The sequence below is a fragment of the Sinocyclocheilus grahami genome, unplaced genomic scaffold (assembly GCF_001515645.1).
Source record: "Sinocyclocheilus grahami isolate Dianchi unplaced genomic scaffold, SAMN03320097.WGS_v1.1 scaffold151.1, whole genome shotgun sequence".
NCBI lineage: Eukaryota > Metazoa > Chordata > Actinopteri > Cypriniformes > Cyprinidae > Sinocyclocheilus > Sinocyclocheilus grahami.
Genome location: NW_015505330.1, coordinates 629,303 through 639,890, shown reverse-complemented (window position 1 = coordinate 639,890; position 10,588 = coordinate 629,303). Strand labels below are relative to the sequence as shown.

Genomic DNA, 10,588 nt, shown 5'->3' with positions numbered 1-10,588 from the left:
TCTCTCTTTAACATCATCTGATCCAGGGGCCAGTGCTCTGCTGGGTCCAGCCCAGGAAGAGCAGGAAATGGATGAAGAGAGCGAAGAAGCTGAGGCTGAGCCTTCTCAATCCTCCTGCCCTGCGTATGATGAGCTCTTAGAGGTTATGGATCGCGCCACGGCAAGGCAAGTGGACTAAGGAAGTGGCGTCACGAGGTTGTCTCGAGGAACGTTATCTTTCTGGCCATAACCCTCCAGCTCAGGTGAGCCTTCCTTTCCTTCCTGATCTCCATACTGAGATCGAGAAGGAATGGAAGAGGCCGTTTTCCTCACGCATCCATCGGTTTCAGCATACCAGTTATGCGAATATCGAGGCAATGCGCGAAAACGGCTATGAGAGAATGCCCCCTGTAGAAGAGACGCTAGCTAGCTATCTCTCTATGGGTGAGACATCGTCTCTCAAAACTCCCTCCTTGCCATCCGTGCCTCTTCAAGCTACATCTAAATTGAATGGCAGGGCATACGCAGCAGCAGGTCAGGCTGTTGCTTCGGTGCACACGATGGCGGTCCTCCAGGCATACCAGGCTGATCTGCTGAAAGACCTGGATAAAGGCGAGGGCCCCCCTCAGCATGGTGGCGTGGGTATACCGTTCCCCATAGCGACCCCTAGAGGACGCAGTTCGAAGTTCCCATGAAAGGGAACATCTCGGGTTACTTATGTAACCATGGTTCCCTGAGTAGGGAACGAGACACTGCGTCCTCTAGGTTTCTTACCATGCTGCGGACGCGAGCTTCAGACGAAGAAGTGAATGGTTCTGTAGCTCCCGGCGCCTATTTATACTATAGTCGCACTGGTAGTGACGTCATGGCTGTTGCCGGCCAACGAGTTGGTGTTTTTTCAATGTATGCTTCAGACACGGGTCACGACGAGGCGTTCCCCCATACCGACCCCTAGAGGACGCAGTGTCTCGTTCCCTACTCAGGGAACCATGGTTACATAAGTAACCCGAGACGTTATTATTGTTAACTAAAATAAAAACTATTAAAAACTGGTTTCTGTAATTGAAATAAAGCTGTAATAAAGTATATAAGTCTGAAATTAAAGTATAAATATTAGGTGAAAAACCTAAACTTAAAAAAAAAGAAAGAATAATAAATAAATAAAAATAAATAAATACATGAAAATTAGAAATGTTGCTGAAAATAAGTTAAAGTTAAATAAGTAAAATAAGTTTAAGTTAAAATACTAAAATAAAAAACCCCCATAAAAATTAAAATAAATCAGAGCTAAATAAAAATATTTATACAACAGAAACTAATAAAAATCATAAAAACACAAAACTTAAATTAAAAAGAAAATATAAAAATTAAGCTAATTACAAATATTAAAACTATAATATACAAATATATATAAAATACTTAACATTGGGCTTAAAAAACATACAAAATAATGCCTTAATGAAAATGTTAACATGCTAAATTTTTTATGTGAGGCTTAAGTGATACTATGCTAATATCATTACAGCATATAAATTATCAATATAAAAATAATAAAGGTTTCTATACTTATTAGTTAAATATAAAAACAACATATGGTTCACCATGATAGAAAATCAAATGTATGCATTTGATTTGTGGGTCTGCTTATCTATAATTTTGGGGTATAATCCATCTTATTCCACACACATGCAAAGTTACATGCTCAGTGGAGTCAATTTTTCCAGACCTCATTTGAGTTTCTGTACGTTAGCCAGCTGAGATTTCTCCAGCAAGACTTTTCTTTATCTCACATAACCTCATTCCAACAGTACTGACAGATGCTGATAGCAAATAAACCCTGTAGAGCGATACAGACGTTTTATCAACTTTTCTTCCCCATTGCCTGATACGACACAGTACTCTGATATTACCCAGAATGCATTGTCACTGACAAATGCGAGTGTCTTACAGGTTCTTTCAGTGTCTGAGTGTCTGTTTGACATTCTGACAGAGTGCAGGACCTTTGCGGAGCCCCATTTGTCTGGTGTTGATGTCTTTCTCTGCCTCTAAGGGCGCCAGGGCTGCTTTCTGCTCCCTTAATGCCGGTAGAACTTTACTATATTAAGATCTGCAATAAAAACAACATACCAGCGATTACTGCTGGTGGGGTCGTGCGGTCAGATGCGCTGATCGCTAAGCAGTGTTGAACACGAACACATCAGAGCCTCTGATTGATGCATGCATGTTACCTCTGATCTGGGGTCAGATGCGACTGATGGTTATTTAAACCACGTACACATTCAGGCCTGGCAGAGACAGAGTGCAGAGTTGTTTGCAAGTGAGATTCCTTCTAGATTAGAGCCTATGCTATCGGGGGTTGAACGTTGCACCATGGGGGACGTGCAAGGCAAACATGACTCCTGATTGACAGGTCAGACTGCTGCAGCGGGAAGAGAGCAGAATGGGTTGTTTCCATGGAGACTAGTTGCAGGGTTTGGTGTGTATTTACGGCTCCCTGGTAGGCCTGGGCGATATAGCTAAAAAATGTATCAATGATATAATGTTTCATATCGGTCGGTATCGATAATAATTGACATTTTTTATAACCTTTTTTAAAACAAAGAGCAATAGAATTTTTTTTTAAATTTAACCACTGTATTTTTAAATTAACCCAATTTATTGAGACAAACAACAAATATTTTTTGTTTTAACAGTCAACAGTAACAGTAAAAAATTAAACAAATATCTAATTTCTAATGTTTTATATGCAGATTAAATAGGTCTTAAGGAAACTTTTGGCTTGTTTCCCGAAGCCACAGGAGGGCGCAATGAGCAAAATAATGCAGCGCATTAAATTAAATTCAATGAGCAAAATAATGCAGCGCATTAAATTGTCAACGCAAGGAAATAACTGTCTATAAAAAACATGCATTACGTATAGATTCTCATATAAATCAAATATAATTTCGTAAATTGCATAAACAATTATGTACAGAACAGCATAATGTATTTATGCATTGCTTAATACAAAGAGCCGAATCGCCATTCGCACAGATTGCCTTTTAAAACATATGAGACACAGTGAAAAGGAATAAACCTCCACAAACTCGTGACGTGTTTTCTAAAAGTTGCATGGTGAGACGTGAGTGCAGCAGTCATATTTATCCGTCTAAAAAATGCTGAATTTGCGTTCTGTGTGAATGGCTTGGTTTCGGTTTTAACCTAATCTACATTTTCTACGCATTGAGATACTATATTTCTTTAATATTTTGAATGAATAACGCAGCAGCGGCGCGTCTCGTGGGCTAGACTAACGAAACATTAAAATGTCACTTACATCAAAACACAACGTCACTTACATTATCATCATCACCCCATCTCGCGGGCCACTGATGACGCTCCCTGACGCATACCTAACATTCGATTGTACTATTTTTATTGTTAGCAAAATAATCTTATTTCAAAACGAAAACAAGATTATTTATCTTACCCCATTGGCAGATTATTTAGCTTGTTTCAAGCAAAAACTCACTTAATTTTGACTTGTTTTATCTGAAAACAAGACAATAATGTATACTTGTCTAGAAAATCCTTCTTGATTTAAGAATTTTTAGATATTTTGGCTGGAAACAAGACAAAAGATCTAAGCTAGAAAAGCATTTTTTTTGCAGTGTATGCTTGGACACAGTTTGATCGTACTGCTAAAAATTTAGATGCATTTGGGCAAAATTTGATGAAAAATAAATACATGATCACTTAAGTAGATATGCAATGAAGGTCATGTGACTACAATGTAGTATATGAATTTGAATCAGTTATTGTTATGTATAGTGTTAAATTTTTTTTTGTTAATTTAATTAAAAAAAAATAAATTAAAACTTTAAATTGATCAAAAGTGACTGTAAAGACATTCATAATGTTACAGGAGACTTATATTTCAAATAAGTGTTGTTCTTTTAAACTGTCTCAAATACAAAGCATCCTGGAAAAAAATTCCACAAGTTTCCACAAAAATATTAAGCAATAATAAATATTTCTTGAGCAGCAAATAAGCATATATGTATGTTTTCTAAAGGATCATGTGACACGGAAAACTGGAGTAATGATGCTGATAAATTCAGCTTTTCATTCGCAGGAATAAATTCAAAATTTTACTTTTTTTTTTTTTTTTTAAATAAATGCAGCCTTGGTGAGCATATGAGACTGTTCAAAAACAATAAAATATCTCACAGAACCTAACCTTTTGAACGATAGTGTATTATTATTCAATTGCAAATTTTTGCAACTTTGGTATGCTAGAATTTTTGTTCAGAAAATGTGACTACATTTGGAATAACATACTATCATAATACTGTGTTTTCATAGTATATTTGCAATTTAGTTAATTTGATTTTGTTGATCATGCAGGTATTTCTTGCAAAAAAATTGCGTAATGTGAACAGTATACATACTGCATACTGCAAAAAGTAGTACAAGTAATATGGTAGTATTCCATTTCTAAACAAATTTAGAATAGCGGACATAGTAAAATGCTAATATGCTATTCTGAATTTACAGTTTTTCCCTGCTTCTACTGACATCTGTTCTTATTTTGTGATCGGACAGGTGACATGGACCAGCTGATGGAGGAGTGTCGCTCCTTGAAGGACGAGTGTCAGACTCTAAAGAACGACAACAAGCAGCTCTCTGAGAAACTGGAGATGCTGGAGCAGCAGCGAGCCAGGTGATTGGCCACATGGCCTGTCAATCACACACAAACAAGATAACTCAGCCACTGAGCATCGCAGACTCTGTCTGTTAATAAGGCCGGCGTGACCGCTGAAGCATTCAGCCATAATCTGTCTCAATGGACACTCTCGCTAAAACTATTTAGCAGCTATGAAAGTGTTTCTCAGCAACATGAAACATTAATGACTGTGTATTTCATCTTATCCAAATATTTTGGCAGCGAGATGAGCCACTGTTGCCTTACAGCTATTTTAAGACATCAAGGTTTCTTTGACTTTATGAATCTAATTCAATCTCTATTTTAGTGCGAACAGATGATTATAAACAGTTAAAAATTTAGAAAATGTGCTGAAGTTAATTAATATATCATTTTGCATAGGCACAGTTTGATATTCTAATGCATCTCTCAATAAATTGTCTGATTTGAGTTGTAAATCTGCCCAAACACACACATTTCAATACCACATGTCAAAACAGGACTGAAAAAAACAATTACTAGCATAATTCTCTTCTCTAATTAATGGGGTTTGTTATGTGTATTTATTATTGATTTTTAAATATGAATTTTAATAACTAAAGTTTTTTTTATTTTATTTTATGTAGTTTATTTTTCTGTGACATTTATGTGTTTACTGTAAAGGCTTTTTTGAGCACTGTGAGAGACTAAGAGAGTGAATGAGGGAGAGAAACCAAAGAGTTTGAGATTTTGAATAAATGATTATGAGAATGAATCAGTGATGAGTACTGCAGTGCGGCTGTCACACACACACACACACACACACACACACACACACACACACACACACACACACACACAAAGTCACAATATGAAGCTAATCTGCAAAGAGTGCAGCAAGAGCTCACAAGTTCAAGTACATTAATAATACCCTAAAAATGCATCACAACATGTACATCTATCTGCAATAAATTTACTGTACATTTCCTGCTTCTGTCCTGACAGCTCAGCTGATTCATGCCTGGCACTGAAAGTAGAGCAGAATGATGGAGAAAATGACTCAGAAAAAGATGTAGAGAAGGAGGTGACCGCTGAGGGTTTCGTCAGCACGTTGGAAGTAGGAGGAGGGGAATGGGTGGACGCTTATACCCAAAAGAACATCTCGTTTGAGGGCAAACCCGTCACCACGACAGGCATGAGTGGAGGGTTTTCAGAGGTGTTCTCTCTCAGAGACCAGGTGAAACAGGCTGAGGAGAAAGCATCACAGGTCCAGAGAGAGGTACGACATGTCCAGTATTTACACTAGTGATAGAATTAGTTGCCCACTTGGCCAAATAACAGATGTTTCAACTTTAGAGTGCATTTTCAATTTTAAACGTTTTTGGATCATTTTTGGTACGAAATAGCCACCTGAAAATGTTAACATTTTTCAGTCAGTACCAATAAATTCCAATCAATTACTTGGTTCAAATGGATTAAGTCAAGAATTGTGGTTCATGTTAACTTTACTTTCTCATAGATCGACATTATATAAGAGATTTGTTGAGCAACAGACATTGTGTAAATTTGTATATATTTAATTCAATTTATGATGTGTTTATTTAAATGTATTTAAATTTAATGTTATATATATTATATTATATTGAATTATATTATACTAATATTATATTATATTAATATATATACTTATATATATATTGTGCACATTTTATATATATATACAGTATATGTGTGTATGTATGTATATTTGTATGTGTGATGATAATGTCTGATAATTAAAAAAATGTTTCATATTAAAACAATTATAACACAAATACTAATTAAAAACATTCTCCACTCTCAGTATGGGGTAGGGCTGTTCGATTCCGAAATTTTTGGAATCGATTCCGATTCCTGGTTCTGGAATCGATTCCAAGAATCGATTTCTCACTGTTGTTTTCGATTCTTTTTCGATTCTTGTTTTTTTTTAGTTTGAAGGAATCTATAATCTCACCATGACTGCAGGATAAAGGTCGTAGAAAATATCCTTCTCATAATATGAAGCTTTATTTGTAAAAAAAAAAAAAAAAAAAATGACGATACATAAATTTTAATTTTGTCTGCTTTGCCCGTGAAATTAGTCATAGCCCACAGCTCAGCATGGACATGCGTTTATCATACCAACCTTTGGAATCGACTCTCGATTCTCAACGCCTCGGAATCAATTCTTTTTGGAATCGATTCCCAGCCCTTAGTATGGGGTAAATTGAGTCACATCAGGTGTCAAACAAAACCATCTGTCATGGTATTGACAAAAAGTGTGAGCCAAATACTTGATTGATGCTAGCAGAATATCTGGTTATTTTGCCTTCAGTTGTTCAACAGCATGACCTTCTGGGAAATATCGCTGAAAAACCCTGACAGTGTGACAACAAAGAAAATCTAATTCCTCTGTTCTCTATTGAATAATGAAATGATTATACAAAGATTTTTGTCAACTTCTTTCTGCAACATATGCTAAAACTCTCCCTCAGTGAATCTAATCAGTTGTCCTCTATCATTTGTTCATATCTCTCCCTTCTTTTAGTGTGAGGGACTAAAAGGAGAGCTTATGGAACTGCAGGGGCTGTATGAGAGCAGCCAGAGGGAGAGGGAGGAGCTAGAGGCGGAGCTTCAGCGCTATAGGGCGGAGCTTGATCGGCTGGCTGGGAGGAAGGCTCAGGTGAGGGGTCATAAAGGGGGTCAGATATCAGTCATGGCGCACTGCTTTCTTCCAAATCCACAAGAGCCATCAATCTAGAACTTCAGACAGTGAACGTGTGAACTTCCTTGGGGTAAAAATGCGACCTCCAATAAATCACTGTACTGTACACATGAACATAAACAAACAGATATTACTCACACAGCAAGTAGGGCGAAATATTATCAACAGAATGACACCATGACTCCATCGACCTCCATGTTTGTCAGCTTTGAAAATGCTCTGTACATGACTAACGTTTTGCATGTGGGGTCAACCACCGCTGAAGCGGCCATCTGTCCAGCAGCAGTACCTGTCTTTCAAAGCGCATCCTGTCTTACTAAACCACTCCGCCATTTTCGGTCGAGTGTGTATGTTTCACTTTGGGTTGCTTTTTGCCCTGTCACACACATTGATTCTGGGCCGTGTGTGTGTTTTCACATCTTGTGTTTGTCAAACCTTTAGCAGCTAATGTGTCTAGCTAGTTTTCTTGATCCAGTTTTTGTGTGTGTACAATGTGCACTGACATAGAGGTCTTTCTAACCCCTGTACTGTCTAACAACAAGCTCAAGCTCTTAGAATAAGTTTTTCCAAGCCACAGAAATAATAATTAAGGTTTTTTCCCATCGAAGAGTCTGTCCAGTCTGAGTACCCTGTCCCATGTCAATCATCCGTCCTTCATAGTTGTACTTTAATTGTGTGGTTAACCCCTCACTCACACTGTTCTGCTGCCTACAATTCCCATGATTCATTTAAGGAATGTTCTGGGTTAAATACAAATGGAGCTCTATCGACAGAATCTGTAATATGCTTAATAATGTTTAGTGAAAAGTCACTTTGTTTAAATATATGTTTAATTAACTGCAACATTTAAATTTATGAACTGTACTACCTATAAAAGAATAACAAAGATCCACCAATCAGAGAAGTCGCTGTTGCAATGTAAAGTGTTTTTGCCATAAAGGATTGTGAATAATGTAATCGAGTCACTCTCCCTACACTCTACTTAAATATTTGCATACATTATACATTTTTTAATATTTTGCATGTTGGTTTTGTTATAAATAATTTTTTTATTGTATATTTTGCAATAAATCATGTTGTTTTTATACTATTAGTCAGTAGTTTGATATAGTTATGCACTGAAATTTCAACAAACAAAAATATTCTGAAAAAAAACTATTAAAAGTTTTGGAGAGCCGACATTATGTATCTATACATGTCAAGTTCGAACACATAATTACTGAAACTTTATTTTCAGTTTCAGGTTTTGGCTAAATGAAAAATGTTATTTCCATTTTGTTAAATAAAAAAATTAAAAATAAAATAATTATAAATAAATAAATAAAAATAATATAAAATAAAAAAAATAATTCTGTGTTATATATTCTAATGATTTGATTATCATTCATGATGATTTATGGGAAGGGTAGTTTATTACTTCTAAATGACTTCAAGTACATATTCCTGCACCTTTGTCTTTTTCCAATTTTCATATACCATGGTTATGCTCTTTTTTTTGACTTGTCCTTCACTTTGTAAAAACACATAGATAGTTGATAGACGGGCTTACAGTGCAAGCAGATGAGGGAAAGACACAATGCTCTCTCTCAACATGTTTGGTTTGTTTGTTTATACAAACTGAAGGATGAATCTGAATAATTTTCTGTGGTATTCAACAACATGTCCCAGATACTGTCGACAGATTTAACCCGGTACATTGGTTTAATACAGTGGGCTGGCTGTACAGTGTGGGCAAGGATCTTTAAATGCCAAGATGGCGACCTTGGCTCTGTGTTTATCAGCCGGGGGGGGGTCAAAACGAGCACAAGGTTTCCATTTTGTGTTTAACCATCTTTGCTGTTTATCTAATCTCGGTGTATTTTCCTGTCTCCCTGCTCCCCCGTGGTCTTTCATCGCTTCGTTCTGTTGCTTTCTAACCACCGAACACCTACATAAACATACCATAAACACCCATACGCTCACGACGCACACTGAACTATATCAAATTCCAAATAAATTTGATGATTCCTGATAAACTGCTGGCATATCTATCTATCTATCTATCTATCTATCTATCTATCTATCTATCTATCTATCTATCTATCTATCTATCTATCTATCTATCTATATATCTGTCTGTCTGTCTGTCTGTCTGTCTGCCTGCCTGCCTGTCTATCTAACTATCTATCTATCTATCTATCTATCTATCTATCTATCTATCTATCTATCTATCTATCTATCTATCTATCTATCTATCTATCTATCTATCTATCTGGTTGTGTTCTCTCCCTTTCATCCTCACACTCTTCATTCTTTCTCTCTATTACTTTTTTATTTTCCATGTTTTATTTACCTGTATTTCCACATGTGCACAAACCTCCCATGTGTAATCATGATCTTATTTTGAGTGTCTGTCATTTTTTTCTTTTTTTTTCTCTCACCACCTCTTCCTCCTCTTCCTCTCTCCATCCCTGCACCCCCTGTGTTTTTCCTCAGAGCTCCACTCCTTCGTCTGAGTGCCCTATTCTCTCCATACCCTTCATAGGAATGGTTGTAATAATGGGCCTGATATGGTGCTGCTGCAAGGAGCTCTTGTCCTAAAGGGGGAAAGGTATGGCTTTGCCTTTTCTTTCTCTAAGAGTCCAGAGACGAGCATTTTGTCCCTCCTGTATTGTGAAACTCTTCTTTATCCTGGTCAAAATGTCACTTTTTATAAGCCATAATGAATGGTCATAACTGTCATGCTAAACAAGCCTGTTTGCCCATTGGACACAGTGCCTGATTCCTTACGAGGGCCTTTTATGGATGTGCACATTGTTTCACAAACATAGTTTTCCAATTAACTACTCTGAAAAACCATATAGTTGGATTTATTCCTGTCTTTTCAGAGGTTTGAAACCTCTCTAAACAAAACAGAAACCCTCATTCAGGATGGAGTACGTTAAAAATGGGTAAATTCTTTGAGTAAACGTAGTCCTGTTTACAGAAAAAGCATAAAAAACATCCCGTTCCCAAAGGGAGTTGACTTGTTTTTACAACATTGCCAAATTAGATTGTGCTTTTGTAGTTTGGACAGAAGAATTTCTGCATCATAGACATTTCTTATGTTCTTTAGTCAGGAAGTTTGGCACCATCAAAAATCAAGTCATATTCAGACATCCTCTTGAGATTTCCGAATGTTATTATCCCAGCCAAATGCATGACACAACTCTGATTTCAACAGT

The 10,588-nt window shown here is 36.6% G+C and overlaps 1 protein-coding gene across 1 annotated transcript in view; it reads left to right on the top strand.

Annotated features, from left to right (window-relative positions):
- The window catches only part of LOC107592241 (coiled-coil domain-containing protein 136-like), a 32,632-nt gene that overhangs the window by 20,885 nt on the left and 1,159 nt on the right, over positions 1 to 10,588 (top strand). The window contains exons 5-8 of the mRNA XM_016281659.1: positions 4,549 to 4,681; positions 5,648 to 5,921; positions 7,209 to 7,343; positions 9,861 to 9,975. Of these exons, the coding sequence (XP_016137145.1) occupies positions 4,549 to 4,681; positions 5,648 to 5,921; positions 7,209 to 7,343; positions 9,861 to 9,965 (647 nt within the window). The 3' untranslated portion in view covers positions 9,966 to 9,975. The remainder of the gene's footprint in view (positions 1 to 4,548; positions 4,682 to 5,647; positions 5,922 to 7,208; positions 7,344 to 9,860; positions 9,976 to 10,588) is intronic.